Source organism: Plutella xylostella, chromosome 23 (assembly GCF_932276165.1).
Source record: "Plutella xylostella chromosome 23, ilPluXylo3.1, whole genome shotgun sequence".
Classification (NCBI taxonomy): Eukaryota; Metazoa; Arthropoda; class Insecta; order Lepidoptera; family Plutellidae; genus Plutella; species Plutella xylostella.
Window position 1 is genome coordinate 5378283 of NC_064003.1, and position 18900 is coordinate 5397182.

Below are 18900 nucleotides of genomic sequence, written 5' to 3' on the forward strand. Positions count from 1 at the left end.
GTAGTTTGTTGAATTAAATGTAGATAGCGCTTTATTTAGAAATTTTAGCGACAAGAGCATGTCCGACAAAGCTAACTTTGCAATAGAACTCCAAGAACAAGTGCCAAAACACACACAATTTATGCAAAACCCAAAAAAACTATATTCACCAGAGATATGTCTTGTCTAAGATATTCACTAATAATACCTTTATATTTGACTATGCTGACGTGCAACATCTTACTCATTTTCGTTAATAATTTTACCTCCCTTATTTTACCCGTTGCAAAGTTAGTGTTATCATCATCGCCAAATTTAGAATGATCAAAGGTATAGTCTCGTCAAACTTACAAACCGCTCGCTCTTTGATAATCGTCTTATGAAACATGTCATACGTGCTATCAACCACCGCCGCCAATTTAAGACACCTACCTATAGCATTCAGGGTTGGATGAAGAAGATTTCAGGGCAGTATTTGGCGCATCGGGGCAGAGGTCTGACCAGATGTTGTTGAAAATTGTGAGCTGATGTTCCAGGGGTGACTTGATTACATACAGTTAGAAAGTGGAATGTAAAAAATCCGTTATTAAAGGAAGCATTAAATGTTTAATAAAGAAGTAAAAAAAATCACAATACTTTACATTTCTAAGCTGCAATGAGTGACTTCACATATTGGTTGTTGTGTTGAAACAGATCATTCTTCAGATCGTTAATTTTCTTCAGCATAATCTCATCTGAGGCAGCACTTTGCTCAATTTCCTTACATTTTCGTAGAAATTCTACAATTATTTGTTGGCCTTCCGAGTTTTCGTTGGAATTCCCAGAGTTTTCAATGTCAAAGAGATTCGTTTCTAACTGCGCCTGTTTAGCTTCAGCATACTGAAACAATGACAACACTGAGGTAAGATATCTATGTGGTAAACAAGACAAGTTTTATAGGGTTTAGTTTTAAGATGTCATAGATAACATACACTCTATGAAAGTAAAATGGGATGACTCATAGAACAACGAGGACTCAAGTTAGTGTGTAACGACCTTTTATTCACTGTTAAATTCGATTAATCACAGAAAGTTTTCGACTAAAAGATATGGAGGGCGTTCGACGTTACGTTTTCTTAGAATTTACCTAACCAAAAGGTTATTGGTTCTTCGGCAGATATGACCAGCCCACAGCTAATTCAAATTATAGGGCCTATAGACCTTTTGTGTATCTAAATTTTCTGCATTTCCGATGCATTTCTATAGTTTTAGCTGAGTTTTCTACCACTTTTGCAACACAGTGTTATAACTTACTTCAATAATAGAGTCTGGCAGATCAGCCAGTCTAGCCACATGTAGCCCCAACGATTGCGTGGCCGCGCCGCCCGAGATCCGGTGTAGCAACACCAGCTGATCATCCACCACTGAAGCTTCGGCATGCGAGTTCACGATGACGCCAGGGTGTAGCGACGGCAGACGGGTCAACTCGTGGTAGTGGGTCGCGAATAACGTGAAGCATTTGGTTTTTGTTGCTAGCTCTCTGGAAGGAAAGAGGTTTGGTTTTATGATTGGTGATGATGATGATGATGATGATGGCAAATGGACTAAGGGGTTTTCTCATCTTCGAGGGGCTATAAACCTGTAGAAATATTATCAGACAGTCAGACATATTATTACATGACAGCTATACAAGAGAAAGAACGAAGTCATGCTAAGGATTTCGTCTTTGTTTTCTGATACTAGATAATTAGATTTTTGAACGCATATTAAAATGAATGGAATGGATGGAAGCTTAGAAAGACAGTGATAACTTGCACAAAAATAAATAATAATAGGTTAATAAGTAACTCACTCAGCAATAGCCCAGGCTATCCCACACCCTTCGTAGGTGGAAGTGCCTCGACCCAGCTCGTCCACTAACACCAATGAATCCGGTGTCGCCGTCTGGAAGTAAAACGGACAATTATAACATCACCTATGTGCTTGGGTTAATTAATACATACTATACTCTGTCCATTATATATTATTGGTTTTTAGACAGTTCAAATCACATATACATTTTTGACGAATGCAAAGGAAAACCAACTTTACTTACCAGACATAAGGAAACGTCAAAAATACAATAACATAGTGGAAGCTCTATAAGAGGCCAATGGTCAGCAACAAAATGTTTGGCGTTCCCCAAGGCGGTATACTAGACCCACTATTGTTTGATATTTACCTTCAATATATGCGTAGACTCTTGCATCTCCAACATGAAAGTGCTCTGTCCCGCTTGCTCCATATCATGCGCTCCCACTCTAGCACACACGGACCGTAGTATCGGTATGATGGCCTTGGAACAGGGCACGAAGCAACCGGCGTGAGCTAGCACTACTATGGAGCCAGCTGACCGCATCCACGTGGATTTGCCACCCATGTTCGCGCCTGTTACTATGTGCATTAGGCTTTTGTCTGGAAAATAAGGTTTGAAAGGTTATAATATATTAAGATCTGTATTAGCAAGCAAGTACGATGTTTTGCAACGTGCAGCCAACAAACTTCATACGCTCATTGTTTGTATGGTTTTGTGTTTTTACATAGGGTATGAAGTATTATAGCATGGCATAAGTATTTATAGATGAAACCACCAGGTACAACCAGGAACATCATAACTAAGCCACACTTGAAAAAACTTACCTCTCTTAAATACGACATCGTTTGGTATAAACGAAACACCTTCCATTAACTCCAGGCACGGATGTCTAGCGTCCTTCAACACCAACTCATCTAGACTCTCAGTCAGAACCTGGAAACATACAAAAAATATAATGAAAGTAAGTACGTTATGTTTGTAAAATGTTAAGAAGTATTGTATAATGAGCCCATCAGCGGAAAAAATAAAATCAATTGATATCCCACTAATATAAATAACGTGAAATTTTTTATTGCACTGCCATTCAGCTGGAACTTTTTCATTGCTCCTTGCGAGCACGTATATACAGTATGTTGCAAAAAGAGTATACTAAGCCGAAACCTACGTGTGCAGCATGGCATGTTATATTTAGATATATTTAAGCCGGAAAGTGAAAAAATTAAGGAAAAGGAAAATGAAATCAGAATGTCAAAATTCGCGAAAAAATAAACTTAAATATATAACATGCTGCAAACGTAGGTTTCGGCTTAGTATACCCTTTTGCAACAACCTGTAGATACGCATATTATTGCTTACCGGTCGTGTGTAGGCAGCGGGCGCGGTGGCGCTGGCTATAGAGAACGCGACCAGCACGTCCAGGCGGGACAGCATGTGCGACAGACAGAACAGACACTCCGAGTAGCCAGCTGGAAGTGAATATATTGATAATAATAATAATATATAATAATATATATAATAATATATAATTGAATATAGTTATTTATTTATAAATAGATTCAAGGCTTTTATTTCCACAGACCAATGTCTTAAAACCTGTAAGCTGAAGTGGCAGTGGTCTAGTTAAATCTGCCCAAGGGGTGCACGGAAGGTGTATCATTTGTTTCTTACAAAAATGTATATGTTTAGACGAGTTCTAGAATAGAGACCGCAAACACGCAACACGCTGTTTGGGATATACTTTATGGTGCACTATTAGACGATTACGAGAGCTGATAAATTGGAGTTGTGCTTACGTATATACCAACCTAAGCACATTTTATCAGTAGAGCAAACATGCTTACCTGCAATGCTCACTATTTCGGTGACAACTTTGGCCTGTTCAGTTTCATAAGTAGTTTTAGCTTGATTATAGTCATCGTTGAGTTCGTCTAACGTGCTCGTTTTAAACCGAACCCCTGACTTCACTGCGTCGAGTATTGTATACTTCTTTTTGCCACGAAGTCCTTGCTCTTCCTTTAGAGTTACTCTGAAATAATAATAATATTTTGAGCTATTGATGCATTCAATCAACTGCACCTTCTACGTTTGCCACTTCGATAATTACTATCTCTTACTAAACTGTTATTTATGGTATTCTCATTTGATCCTAACCTTCTCAAACGAACTCTTATTCACCTATCAAAAGTTTTATGATAGTTTCTGCTAGAGGCGCCACTTTGTATGTGTTTATGCAAACTAACAAAACACCTACCGCTCAGTTACCTAAATCACCCTAAATGAAATATATACGCGAATTTAGGTAGATACTTACCTAAAACAGAAGCCATACTGCGAGTTGTTCTCCAGTTTGATGGTCTTTTCGGCTTCAAGACCGAGGTCCCTGGCCGCTTTGCTCAGTTCCTTGTCAGCTAGATTTTGGACTCGCTCCAATTGAGTGGCCAGGCTTTGTAGTTGCTCGTCGAACGACGGTTTCACTAGGTAGTCGCCTGGGAAATTATATAGAGGGTGAATGATATGACTTAAAATCAGATTGTAGGGATGTATGTAACTTGTATGTGAACCTTTCCGGGGCACTCTGCCACTGACGATTTGCCTGCGCCAAATTGCCTGGCTAATCCTTCCACCACGGTGACAAACCTTAGTCTACTCTAGTGATGTCACAGACACTTCACCCGTGAGCCGTACTGTACCTCGTTCCACGGCGTTTATACCCACAGTTGACTGTATCAGTTGTTGGTACTTTTCAAGGTCTCACTCTTATTCATTCATAATCATAAATAGTTCTACATTCGCCGCATTTTTTAACACATTGGTCAACTTCTGTTAACCACACTGTACCTCGTTCCACGGCGTCCATGTCCACCGTGGACTGCATCATCAGCTGGTACTTGTCTAAAAAGGGATCTTTTGGCCTAGTCCACGCTGGCTTAGTGCGGGTTGGTGGACCCCAAATATTGACTTGCTCTAGCTGAGAGTACATTTATGAGTGTACATTTAAGTCAACTTCCATGAACCACACTGTACCTCGTTCCACGGCGTCCATGTCCACCGTGGACTGCATCATCAGCTGGTACTTGTCTAAAAAGGGATCTTTTGGCCTAGTCCACGCTGGCTTAGTGCGGGTTGGTGGACCCCAAATATTGACTTGCTCTAGCTGAGAGTACATTTATGAGTGTACATTTAAGTCAACTTCCATGAACCACACTGTACCTCGTTCCACGGCGTCCATGTCCAGCGTGGACTGCATCATCAGCTGGTACTTGTGCAGGTCGCCGCGGAGCTCGGCCAGCGGCTGCGTCAGCAACGAGTGCACGCACGCGTGCTCCGATGTGGATAGGCAGGTTAGCAGGGGCGGGATGCGGGTTATTGCCTGCGGGATTTTAAGGAAAGTAAGCTTTATGAACATTTTAAGTATCGGAGTTACAAAACAGATTGACCTCGATAGTGGTTGCGTAAGAAATGCAATGGAAAGGACTATGATAAGGGCATATCTGATGGATAACATTTTACATTAAAATATGCCTGTACTAGCGAAGGTCCGGTGCCGGAGACATCTGGCAAAGCCGAAGATATGTATAATGGTTGGAGTCGGTTGCCTCGAGAGTAGAGAGCTGTTATTGGTAGATTGAGGCAGGTGATACCAGACTGTCGTAGCAGAATATGGGAGAGGCTTATGTTCAGAAAGGGTTCATTGTTGGCTAATGGTGAGATCATATTATAAATTCAATTTAATAAAATAAATGATGACGATGAATTCAATTGATAAATAACTAATATTTACCTGATAAATCTTGTAACAATCCTGCAGATTAGCCTTCTTCCTAGTCAGCCGCCGGGCCAGCGCCTGCAAGTCGGGGATCCTCCTCAGGTGATCATCATGTAACTGCAGTCGTAGTGCCGAGTTCTCTACTAGAACTTGCACTATGTCCAGTCGCTCGTTGATCAGGTTTATGTCGCGGAGGGGTTGACGGAGCCATTGGGCTAGGAGGCTGGGGTGGAAATGAAAAAGGATTTAGCAACAGTCATAATATGAATAGTTTGTTGGTGCAATGGTAGAAAAGTAATATTGGGATTTGTATAAGGGAGGGGGAGCTTAGGTAGATGTAAATGAGGCTTATTGATTTGTGTAAACAAGTTTTATGTATTCAGAAATTTGCTGTGAATCAATGCAGCGCTATATAAGCGCTGAACGGTTCCACTTATCTCTTTCCGTGACTGTTCAAGTGTTCATATCTATGTAAAGTCCTCTTTTATTCTGTCCCTTACGCTTTCATTTACTAACCGTTTCCCATGCTGCGTCCGGCAGTGGTCCAGCATAGAATAAAGGCTGTTGGCCCGGGAATGGCTCACGTCTCCTAATTCCGGGAACACATTGAGAGCGCCCAACGCCGCTGAGTCTAGGTGTAAGAAGTAGTCCACTTGCGTTGTTGATATGCGGTATCTGGAAAAACAAGAATGGATAAATATTGGTTGGTTGAAGTTGAATAGGAGAATAGTGTCCTAGGACTGAATGTTTTATTCAGGTGTCTAAGGGTCTATTATTATTATTATTATAGATGAGTCAGGGTCAATCCGAACAAATTCGGTTGACCCCTTTCTGTTGGTTCACTATTTACGGGACACCTGTATTCTCAAGACTATGTTGCTATGTTGCTGTCTGGCTCTAATCTTAGGTCTATCACAATATTGCCTTCTATACTCATATAATATGCGGAAGCCATTTTCATAATGTTTCTTTATATGCGCGCAGTATACATACGCATAATTTGTACTAACCTGCCAAAATTGCTGCTATCTGACATCAAAGACATGTATTTGACGGCGGCGGCTAAGCTGGTCATGGCGACTTCTTTAGTGGTCTCCGTGAACACGTTGGCGTCTTGTTTCTGGTCATCTTTGAACTTGAGCAGTCTGGTCAGGTCTTGGATGAGTCCTTCGGTGGAAAACTCGGTCTTCTTCAGCTTAGTTACGGTCACTTTTGCCCTTTCCATCACCTTTTTGAGGGCTTTGAACTGAAACATTAGGATTGGATAAAGTAAGCTTATTAAAAAAATATTTGGGTTTATGTATTTACATAGATGTCTGTGTGCTTGCCATATCGGTGACAAAATATAAATTCAGTTTTGTCAATATGGTGAATGGATTGGCCAGTCAGATTAGTGTCCCCACGTGAAAGGTAGCCGTATATAAGGTACAATTTATACGGAGACCTCTGCCATAGGACTACAACACATAAACCAACCCACCTCGTCAGTGTCGCTAGCCGGCACCAGACACTCGGAGGGTGCCATCTGCACTGTAACAGTCTCCAGCTGCGTCAGAAGATCGTCGTCTGTGAACTCCGTTACGGACATCTGGTACTCGCAGGCTGTGATGAAGGCGACGCCTAGGAGACGACCCTGGGGGTTAGAAAGGGTAAGGCTTTAGAAAACAATATACAAGAATGGTACCGCGTAGGGCACAATACACGTACGAAAAAATAGTTTTACGCCACACGCTTAGCTTGGACTAGCAGTTTTTTTTGCCACGTCTTATCATGCAGTTCTTGCTTGCTTATGTTTGAAAAAGTAGTTTTTTTAGTCCAATTAGGATGTGAGCAAATTTTTTTATACAAGTAAGACCATACTTTATACGCTTCTGCAGCATGAATTTTGCTTTCACCAATTTTTTTCGAAACCAGTTTTACCTAATTCCAATGTATATTTTAAAGCAAGTCACCTTAGAAACCGGATCGGTTTTGATATTAACTGCCATGAGACAGGGTGCGTTTTCCTCTGACACGCCCATCCCGTCGCTCAACACGTCTTCCAGTTGGGAGAAGCACCCCGGAGACGCCTTGTACTTGAGCTCCCAGTCGTTGCCCTTCACTGAACCTTCTGTCACGTAGATCTCTACTCTGTAGCGACGTACCTGGGAAATAAATAATAAGTATAAGGTTTAATTAATATTACGGTTCATGAAAGGAGCTTCCCCTATTGACGTATCATCTGACTGACTACTAATTGGACTGTCCTTGCACTGCATGCAGTGACAAACCGACACGCTAACTAAGAAGAAGATTAAGTAATTTTAGAGTCAAAAGTGGCCCTGTAAAAATATTCAGGGTCTTGCTAAAGCCGAAATGGATGAATCTGGTAATTCCGAACTACTTTCTTCTTTTGTTTAATTTCATTTCGGTGTACTAATTCTATTTCGTACCTACGGACTTGCAATGCAATGCTGATGAGTCTTGGGGTCTAAAATTATCCGACCAACTTACCTTCTGACCCATATGTATGACAACGATAAAATAATACGAATCAATCATCAGATGATACGGTAAGTACGTAAAGTGCGGCACATGTAGGTCGATAAACAATAAGGTCAGACTATTTAATCGTATATGGGTCGCAGAGATTTATGTATTTACTTCCTATTTAGCTTCGGGTTTTCGAATCATTTATCGATTCATGTAATACGTCACACGAATTCACATCTAGTGATACAAAGCCGGAGTTCTGAGTAGTCGTTGTAAACAAAAAATACCGAATGAAGATAAAGATATTGGTGTTTTTGCCCGCTGTTACGATGCTATATAAACTGGTACTTGTTAGAATTCCGAGAGCTAAAAGTTTGGTATTCACATCTCGTAAGGAAATAACAAAGATAAATCAATATTAATACTTTCATCAGAACACCTAAAAAAAAGTATGTATGGGATTAGTTATGTTTGAAATTCCATGACCGGTAAAGAAAAACCCGTTGATATGTAAAAGGGATGAGAATTTATGCACTTTTACAAGTTTAACAATAACTTACAGTGACTTGGTTGCGATTACTGTATATCAACAAGCACAGTAAATAATCATTGACCTTACGGCATTGTTCATGACACTGACCAATAGATAGATAAAAGTCGTTACACTATTTAAATCCTATGGCATGGAAGACTGCTAAGGTTGTACCTGTATCCAAAGGCGGTGATGACACCCTAATCAATGAATACAGACCAATTTCTATACTTACAATATTCAGTAAAGTATTCGAACTTCTCGTATATCCCCACATTCATAATCACTTCCGAAGACATTTCTCAGATCATCAACACGGGTTTATGAAATCGAGGTCTACGTGCACCAATTTAGTTTCATTTGTGGAATTTTTATCGGAAGCTATTGATGAGCACAGGCAAGTCGATGTCGTGTATACTGATTTTAGTAAGGCATTCGATAAAGTAGATCATAAAAATTTAATAAAAAAACTGAGTATTTATGGAATTTTCGGGTCGCTTTTGTTATGGCTAGGATCTTACTTGACTGATCGCAATTTTTATGTTGTTGTCAACGGCTTTCAATCAAGGAACTACTCAGTAACTTCGGGAGTCCCACAAGGATCGCATTTGGGCCCGATTCTCTTTAATATTTTTATAAATGATCTCCCTGGTTTGCTACAAAATTCGACACCATTTTTATTTGCTGATGATCTAAAACTTGCAAAGGTAATTAAATCCGCAGATGAATCAATACTTTTACAAAATGACCTTAATGTGCTAAACGAGTGGTGCAAAATAAATGCCATGTTTTTAAATGCAAAAAAATGTTTTTATATTAGGTTCACCCGTAATATTAACGAAATATTGTCTACATATAATATTCAGTCAAATACTTTGCTAGAAGTCACAACAGTAAGAGATCTTGGCGTTACACTGGATAAAAAATTAACTTTTGTGCCGCATATTGACCACATTGTAAAAAAATCAAATAAAGCTCTTGGCTTTGTTCTTCGAAATAGCAAAGCCTTCCGGAACCCGAACACAAAAATCTTACTCTATAATGCATTTGTTCGGAGTGTGTTAGAGTATTGTAGTGTAGTATGGCGTCCCCACTACTCAACCCATATTGCCAGAATTGAGCGTATCCAAAAGCGTTTCGTGGGACACTTATCATATTTTGCAGGAATTTTAAATAAAAAAAAACAATACGCTGATCGATTAGATTTTTTGAAAATTACTTCCTTAGAAAAACGAAGAGACCTACTTGACCTAAGTTTTTTGTTTAAAATAATTAGAAATAGAATTGATTGTCCACAAATTTTGTCCAAGTTTAATTTTTTGGTGCCTCGAAGACTTCCCAGACAACCAATAAAACCTTTGTGTCCGCCTCACCGTAATACAGTTCTCGGTTTTAACTCTGCCATTCCTAGGTTAAGCAGATTATTAAATAAGTGTTCTGGATCTATTGATATTCATGCTGACTCTTTGTTTAAATTTAAAAATACAATTAATTTCTCAATCAATTAATATATTAATCTAAATTTTTAATTCAATTATTAATCAATTATTATAATTTTATTTTTATAATAAGTATAAGTAGTTAAATTTATTTTAAGTAGCCACTAAATTGACGATTTTTTTTTATTTTGTGCATGCAGTGTTTACCTTTAATTGTTTGTGCATCTAGTTTGTATTTAATTATAGAATTGTAATAGTTTTGATGTAACAAATGTTGGTGAACCATAATAAATAAATAAATAAATAAATAAATTATGCGATTTAGTAGATTCTCAGAGCTAACGGATGGGCAAAAATTATGAATGAAGCAGATCGAGATAAATAAGGTAGGTATGGGTAGAATCTAGTGGACCCATAGCTTTCACAAGGAACCTATGTACTAAAAGAGATTTTATCCAGCTAATTAGATATTTATTTATACTAGAATAGCTTGTTACTTACCAAAAGCAGCTTCTTAACAAGAATCTCGAAGTTTCCTTTCGACAGCACCAGGTAGTCCATACGGCTAGGCTCCACACCCATCATCTTGATGTTGGCCAGAGACGAGAAGACCTCTTTAGCGGCGGTGGTCGCGTCCACATCGTGCACGCTGAAGTAGTCGTTGCGGTCGAATATGCGCACTGTTGTCGGCGGTTTCTGAAATGAGGAATTTAGGGATTAGTTACGTTTAGTTTAGGGTAAGTATAATTTTTATTAATATCAGCAGGAATCGTCCATTGCTGGAAATTGGCCTTCCTTAAAATAGGTTTATTGAACTTCATCAAAATAAAATTTGACAATAAATGTGTATTTAAGGCTCACCTAAGGAGCGTCAAAACACATTGTTCTCGGCTTTCCTCATCCATAAACTACCCTGCCACATGTCCAAGGTTGTTAATAAAGATAGATAGATAGATAGATAGAATATTCGGGGGTTAGGTATAGACTGGAGTGGATATATCAAACCATAGCTAAAGTCTACAAATTATGCAGTAGATACATAAAGATAGACGGAATATTTTTTTAATCGTTACAATATTATAGGTATGTCCTTTTGTTTCATACACGTATTGAAGGTTCTAGAGAAAAGTTATGTGTAAACTTGACTTATTTAATTAATTAACGGTTATTACTTATTCTTATTACCTACACATAATTAGTACAATGCCAATATGTCCGTTATCTACATATTTTGCTCGCAAACAAAACAATATTTCTTTTATGTATCAATGCCAGTATGAGGAAAAAATAGAATAAACTCCAAATTCGAAGCAGTCTCGAATTTATCACATCCAATCAAGCTATTACACATTATACTCTTGTTCTTGTATCTACAAAGTACTATGGTTATTTAAAAAAAAAGTTATTTATACATTTACGTACCTAGGTAGGTACTAACGGAGAGTTGTAAAAAACTTACTGTGAGTTAAACAGTTCTAACAACGAGTTATTTCAAATCAGCCGATACAGGTACCTACAATCACTCATAGGGTTTAATTTGCAACTCTATCTAAGACCAATCTCCTAGCATAAAATTTATTGCTATGCTTTATTGTAGCTTTACAACCGGATATATCCATTTCAAGAGGCAGGCAAGTTACGAGCTTATTTATTTTGGATGAAGTCATGTTGCACTGAATCACTGCTTTGACAAAAGCGATCGTCTGTGATACTATTAATAAATCATTAAACACTCAAGGTTTTTTGTTACATTCGTAATATTTGTTTGTGTAGTCGTCGGTACCATATTTTGCACGCTTATAATTCTTGGAAGCAATCACTCATGACCTGGCTCGGGTTATCTCATCGGGAGATAGAATTTGAAGAGACAATAAATTGGTATGCTTGCTCATGGCAATGTCAGTAAGCGGACGCGAAGTGTGGTGTAAAGTGTATTAAGTTTCAGCAGCTATCGAAGAGTTTCTTTGCGAATAAGGTGAATAAAAACTTTTGCACCTGTTACGTGAATCAGTGTTTAGTCCTCAGATAGTTTGATCGCGTAAATTTTATGATATCAAGTAGAGTAATACCAAGTTTGACCAAATCCTTCCAGGGTTTCTTAAGTTCCTAAGCAAGCTAATAAAGCTACATGTCAGTATCGTAGTCCCTAATCTTTAGTAAAGTGATAAGGTTTTAATGGAGATCTATTTAACATATTTCAGAGAGTAATAAAGATCCCACAATGAGGCGTCTGATCCTCATCGCTGCCGCCGCGGCCGTCGTGTTGGCCCGCCCGGAGACGTACCGAGAGACCGAGGACTTCAATTACTCCAGGAGTTCCAACGACGAGGGGACCAAGTCTGGCTTCTATGCTGCCCAGAGGGGCAACATGGGAGGCAACTACGAAAAAGCACACAACATGGACACTGTGGCCCAGAACCAGATGGGTACGGCCATCACTTCAGTACAAGGCGAATTGGGCGAAGCTGAAAAAGTGCCGACTGGAAGCGTATACACCTCTGGCAACACAAGAGGCGTCTACGGACATGGACTGCACTCAAGCGTTCTGCAAGGAAGGAACTTTAACGAGGGCGCGAGCCATGCCGACTCCTTGTCGCATTCATCCTTGTCTTCCATGAACTCTGGATACGATTCCCTCTCCCAGGCGTCTCAACAAAACTCCAGATACAGTGGCGGATATGCCGCTTACAACACTAAAAACTCGGGCTACACTGGCTACCGTACAAGAGGAAGCTTAGTGCAGGCACAAAACAATCAGGAAGCTCTCGACCAAATCAGTGCCAGTAACAGCCATTATGGTCAACACAACAGCCAAGGATCTGTACACACTAATATGGACTACGGTGGATACAATTCATACGACCAGAGCCAATTCAACAGACATAATTCACAAAGCAGGTATGGCCTAGAATCTGACGCTAGACAATTGAGAACAAGTAATGTTCCTGTAAGAATAGTGATAAGACCAGGATCTACAGTAAACGTTCCCGTGTCTGCACAAAGCACCAGTTTTGTGGCATCCACGCATGACCAAAACGCTATTGTCAGTGATGCAGAATTATTGAGCAACGCCGACAACCAACACATAAGCAGCTACAAACCGAAGAGCTATGAATCATCTTACAGCTACCGTAAACAGTGGGAAAAGCACAGCGACAGCAACGCTGACAGTGAACCATCAGCAGTACCGTTGGCTATTCCCACCTTAAACCCTTACCCAAAGAATAGCGAATTGCTTGAAGATGCTCATGGATCATTAGCTGCAAGTCATGGCTACCAGGGAAGTACATTTGGTCAAACTAATCACTACGCTGGGTACAATGCGGCGCATGAGTCAGCTCGAAGCCAGTACGACGCTGGTTACAACGCACATCAGACCAAAACAGCCAGTGCTTTGTCAAATGGATATAATTCTGGTGCATACAATCGTTTAGACTCAAACGCTGATCTATCTAAACTCGTCAGTGCTGGCACGGTGCCGAAACAATACGAATCCTCATATTCTTACCATAAATCTTGGGAAAGGCAGGGAGATCCCTATGTGATTGAGCCTGTTTCGGGCGGCACTAAAACTGCAATGGCTTCGCAGAGATTGAGAGCAGCTACCACTAAGCATTCTTCACATTCTGGATACTCCCAGAACGCATTAGACTGTGATTGTGATGAGGAGGGACATGCACGAGTTGTCAGATCTGCAGATGGAGGACAACAAACAATCCAACTTGAAAATTTAGAAGACTTTGGTCAACAAGTACAAGACAAATGGCACATGGAAGATTTTGGGCAACAGTCTGAAGATCAATGGCATTCTTCAGATTTAACACAGGAAACACAGCAATTAAGTAAATTGGAAGATTTCGGACAACAGACACAAGATTTAAGTCAAACTAAGGAATTTGGCCAGAAACCACAAAACAAGTGGGATTTGGAAGACTTGCAACAACAATCACAAAAACAATCTGATAAAATAGAGGACTTGGGACAGCAAACTCAGGATAAATGGGATAACTTGCATGAATTTACTCAACAATCCCAAAATTTGGGAAGATTTGATACGCAAACGCAAGATGGTAAGTTTAATTATGATAAACAACCTGCATGGGACTTGCACGCAAATACAAATGATAAATCAAATGGTTTTTTTCAGCATTCACAAAGTAGAGCTGATGGTTTCAGCCAGCAAACACAAGGCAATATCGACAGAACTGAACAATCAAGCCAAAGAAATACTAACAACTTGCATAATCAAGGGACGCAGCATGGACAGCAAAACTCGGCGCACGACACTGGTAGATCTTATTACGATCAACATACCTACAGTGCAGTAAAACCCGTGTGGGAGCAATCTGAAGAGGGCAATAAAGATCTTATGCCTTTATGGGATAAAATAAATAATTTAGCCCTGCAGTCTTCTGCTACAGCTACCCGTAACGGATCATGGAGCATGGACTCTCAACATGCTTATCAAAGCTGGGAGCAGCAGTCAGGTTCTTCACAAAGTACTTATTACAATAATAATGACAGAAGAGTTGGAGCTCAACCGTGGGATTGGTCACAAGGAGAGAAACTTAACAATAAAACAACAACAGTTGGGATCACAGTTCCTGATTTTGAGCCAGGGCGCGGCGACATAGGGGCTGATTACAACAAAAAGCCAATTACTGACAAAAACTCGCCTGAAATGTTTTTCTCGCAGCCTCCCAACTCGTACCACAAACAAAATAAAACTCCGGAAGAAATAGAAGCATTGAGTTTAACTAAAGAAACCAATGCAAGCAGCAATATAAATAATCAAGGAGAACATGACTTAAGTGTCGTTGGAATCAACAGTCAATCTGGAAGACATTCAGTTCAGCAGTCCAACACTGAACAGTTAACACAACAAGCTACAAATGAATTTGAAGGCCCACATGATAACTTACAAAAGAACACACAAGGCCAGGAAACAGAGAAGCACTATGGTTATGGTATTGATAAACTAGATCATAACAGTCAGCAATCATCAGGCAGCAATTTAGCAAAAATGGAGCAACAGGCACAATCTAGTTGGAATGAGAATGATGACTTACAGCAATCCCAACTTACTCAGCAGACTCAAGACTTTGGTACCATTGACCAAAATAAACCAGACAGCTTTTATCAGGAAAGACACTCTTCATATCAAAACAGTGCCCAAAGGGCGCAAGTGAATGAGGCTGGGAATACTGACTCTGAAAGTGTAGTGGCAGCCACCGTCACTGAGATCACCACACCTAAACCTGGTTTCTGGAAATCAGTTGGCAGTAAATTTGTTGGTGCAAAAGACAAAGTTACTTCTTGGTTCAGTAGCTCTTAACTTATTTAAGTTTAATTAAGTAGTAGGTATTTGATTTACTTATTAGTTAATTTATGTAACTTAATAAAATCAGGTTGGACTGTAGTTTTTGTAGGGCTTATTTATTTAGTTAATATCCATTTAGCTGTGTGTCGTGTTGATGATGTGAATAACAAGATTATGCAAATGCCTAGTCATAATCAAATAAAAATTGTATTATTGTTTGCTCATAATGATAAAATATATGATAAGTATATAAATATTAACCTATTGTTTTATTATTATTTAGTAAGTGCTTTTAACTTAAAGTTAAAACTTTTTCTTGCATACCTACTATGTATGCCTGCTAAGAATATGCTGTGTTATAAAAATGTAGGATTTAAGCATGTCTACCATAAGCAGGTTGATAGCCCTTATATCAAACATGGGTACATTTTCAGGGGGCTCAATATATAATTTATAATTAATGCAATCTAAATATTTGCCTTTGGTACATCTCTTTTCCTTTTTCTAAATTCGGTAAAAAATAGGAGTTATTCTGAACCCATGTTAGTTTCTGTAATTTTAAAAGTAAGCTATTTATAAATTATTTCTTTCTACATAAAATTAGGACTATTAAAACTTACCTTGCGGGGTAGGCAGAGGTGCATTGCTGCACCCACTTTTCGCCAGAGTGTATGTTAGTCCCAATGTAATAGGGGGCGGGCCTATTGCCATTTTACGGGCACATCCAAGACCTGAGAACAAATATCTGTGTTTAAACAAATATCTGCCCCAGCCGGGAATCGAACCCGGGACCATCGGCTCAGTAGTCAGGGTCACTAACCACTACGCCATTCGGTCGTCTGCACCTCTGCCTACCCCGCAAGGGAGTACAGTAGTACAAGGCGTGAGTGCGTATTTTTTTTTTTTTTTTTTTCAAACTTACCTCAGGCAAAGATTTATAAAATTTGATGAAACTCTGTTGTTGTACTGAATCTGAAATACAAAAATTCTCATCATTCAATAATTTCTCTGTAGTCTTCCATTTCTAAGCAGTTTGGTGACAAGCGCAGCAGAACTAGGATCTGTCACCATGGTAATAGGCAGAGTGTGAGGAAGTTCATATTGTATTGGAATTTTGGCAATGCAGACCGGCATGCTGCGGCCCAACATAATGTGTGTGAACCTTTATAGTTAGCCCTAGCCTTAAACACAATACCAAATCAATCAATGTTTCATCGAAATTATGAAATGATATGCCTACTAAGAGAAAAATAATTCGAAGTGTCTAGGTTGTAACTAGTCGTGCCAAAGCATCTCCACACTGGGCTCGCTAGCTTGTGACTAGTCGTGCCAAAGCATCTCCACACTGGGCTCGCTAGGTTGTAACTAGGAGCGTAAACAGCCATTCGCTAGTCAACGAACCACTCAAATATGCTCCATATTGCAACACAATAAAGTTAAATTTGTATTGTAAGTATATGACATGAACATGACACAAGTTGCTCTTTCTACTTTTAAGGTTATAATGGCGGTCATTGTAAACAAAGGTGTTGTTTTTTGTTGAAAAAATTTGAATTTATTTCAAAGAATGGAATATGAGTCGCTTGAAGAACTGGACACCTTTATTACAAATTACGAAAGAATAAATTGTGTCCAGTTGTGGAAGAAGACTGCGAAAACTATTGAAAAGTCCAAAGCCGTGTGCCCAAAGAAATTAGCATCATGCAACGAAGATCTGAAATACTATAGTCTGACGTATGCCTGTAAAATGGGAGGCCGGGCTTTTAAGTCGAAAGGCAGAGGCATACGGCATACGTCGACTTACAAAGACAACTGCCCCATGATGCTAAAGTTGGCTTTGAACAATGATGGCTCGAGACTGAAGATTGTGGAAAAGATAGAAAACCATAACCATCCTGTCAATAGAGAACTTTTTGAAAGTATGCCGAAACAACGAACATACTTATTACTAAAATGATTAGACTGATTAGGGATTAGTAATGTGTAATTGTGTGATATGTTGAATTACTAATTTTAGTTTAGATACTCATACAATGAGTAAGTATTTTATTTGAAGAATTTAATTACTTATTACTAAAATGATTAGACTGATTAGGGACTAGTAATGTGTAATTGTGTGATATGTTGAATTACTAATTTTAGTTTAGATACTCATACAATGAGTAAGTATTTTATTTGAAGAATTTAATTTACATTAAGTTTTATTATGAATATGTTAGTATAGAAAGTTTAAAGGAGATGACCCTGGGGATTCTTTCTGCAAACTATACCAATTTTGCAAGAGCCTGTATATACTCATTTTTATTATTATAAATAAAAGATAATATTATGAATGTTATACGTTGTTTATTTTTGTAGAATTAAATTTGGGGAAAATCATGTAGCATGTGAAAGAAAACATCGTGAGGAAACCCCAATATCGAAATTAAGCACATCTAGATATGTGAATCCACCAATCCGCAGTGGACCAGCGTGGTGGGAAATGGTCAAAGCTTAGGAAGGCAGTTTAGATCTTCGAGATATGCACAAAGGTTCCACTTGAGAGAGCCAGGTCTTACACCCCCACAGACAATAGAATAGACTGACTAACTAACCCTAATCTATCTTACTGAGAACCAAATTTAAGTACAGTACTTAGTTACATACAATACAATTACTTTATATTCATGCAATAAAAAACATATTGCCACAATAGCGTAATATTGTGTACAAAGGTCCTCTGGTCTCTGGTAGCTGTTTCATCGCGACCCATCACATCCGCATTCCGCACTGCTGGGGCACGGGTCTTCTTCCAATGAAGGGCAACTTGTGTCATGTTCATGTCATATACTTACAATACAAATTTAACTTTATAGAGTTGCAATATGGAGCATATTTGAGTGGTTCGTTGACTAGCGAATGGCTGTTTACGCGCCTAGTTACAACCTAGCGAGCCCAGTGTGGAGATGCTTTGGCACGACTAGTCACAAGCTAGCGAGCCCAGTGTGGAGATGCTTTGGCACGACTAGTCACAACCCATACACTACCAAAGTGTGAAACGACTAGCCACAACCTAGTCACTACCAAAATAATTTAAGTGGGTTGGGTTTGATGTCAGTTAAGTTAGTATGTTGATATATTAATCATTAATATAATTCATTAAACTGACTATAAAATGCTGTATGTGCTATGTAGGGGGTTAGAGAACATCTGCAGAAACAATATTTATCGGTGAAATTGGGTTCAGCAATTACCCTCTTCGCCTCTGCGTGAAGTATATCGCGTAGGGGCCTCCACTGCTTTGAGCGAATTTATGTTTTTGTATAAAAAAATAAACAATACGAACCTAGGCTTAATGCTTGAATCGGTTTTAAGGTAGACATGTTGTTGTTTTATGTACACTTTTGAAACAAGTCGAAAACCATTAAAGAAGGAGTTATTTAATTAGAAGAAACGATGAACAAAGAAAGTAACTCAAATTAAACAGCAGCTGATTTTGTTATTGTCAGTGTACTGTCAAACTCAAAAAAATACAATTTGGCGGGAAACGTTTGTTTGTTTTAAAGCTACTTCTACACT

General features: G+C 39.0%; 2 protein-coding genes across 2 annotated transcripts; one reads left to right on the forward strand and one right to left on the reverse strand.

The window, feature by feature from the left end:
• Positions 1 to 544: 544 nt before the first annotated feature.
• On the reverse strand, positions 545 to 18837 carry LOC105390604 (DNA mismatch repair protein Msh2). The gene is made up of 17 exons (XM_048629395.1): positions 18668 to 18837; positions 16265 to 16314; positions 10524 to 10718; positions 7532 to 7723; positions 7060 to 7212; positions 6590 to 6825; positions 6096 to 6254; positions 5595 to 5802; positions 5024 to 5183; positions 4125 to 4299; positions 3655 to 3839; positions 3170 to 3279; positions 2638 to 2746; positions 2180 to 2412; positions 1811 to 1902; positions 1273 to 1498; positions 545 to 858 (listed from the first exon to the last, which is right to left on the reverse strand). Exons 1-17 carry the CDS (start codon positions 18702 to 18704, stop codon positions 625 to 627), a joined length of 2754 nt encoding a protein of 917 aa, XP_048485352.1. The 5' UTR covers positions 18705 to 18837; the 3' UTR covers positions 545 to 624.
• On the forward strand, positions 11842 to 15602 carry LOC105385509. Its single transcript, XM_011555899.3, has 2 exons — positions 11842 to 11997; positions 12224 to 15602. Exon 2 carries the CDS (start codon positions 12244 to 12246, stop codon positions 15355 to 15357), a length of 3114 nt encoding a protein of 1037 aa, XP_011554201.3. The 5' UTR covers positions 11842 to 11997; positions 12224 to 12243; the 3' UTR covers positions 15358 to 15602.
• Positions 18838 to 18900: the final 63 nt, after the last annotated feature.

What these genes read in the sequence shown, in the direction of transcription:
- LOC105390604 (XM_048629395.1), bottom strand. Translation starts at nt 18,704, where the DNA reads ATGTCTACCTTAAAACCGATTCAAGCATTAAGCCTAG. An exon ending in CGGACGCAGCATGGGAAACG is followed by an intron (nt 5,803 to 6,095) that starts GTTAGTAAATGA and finishes TTTCCACCCCAG; the next exon opens with CCTCCTAGCCCAATGGCTCC. An exon ending in CATGGACGCCGTGGAACGAG is followed by an intron (nt 4,300 to 5,023) that starts GTACAGTGTGGT and finishes ATAATTTCCCAG; the next exon opens with GCGACTACCTAGTGAAACCG.
- LOC105385509 (XM_011555899.3), top strand. Translation starts at nt 12,244, where the DNA reads ATGAGGCGTCTGATCCTCATCGCTGCCGCCGCGGCCGTCGTGTTGGCC.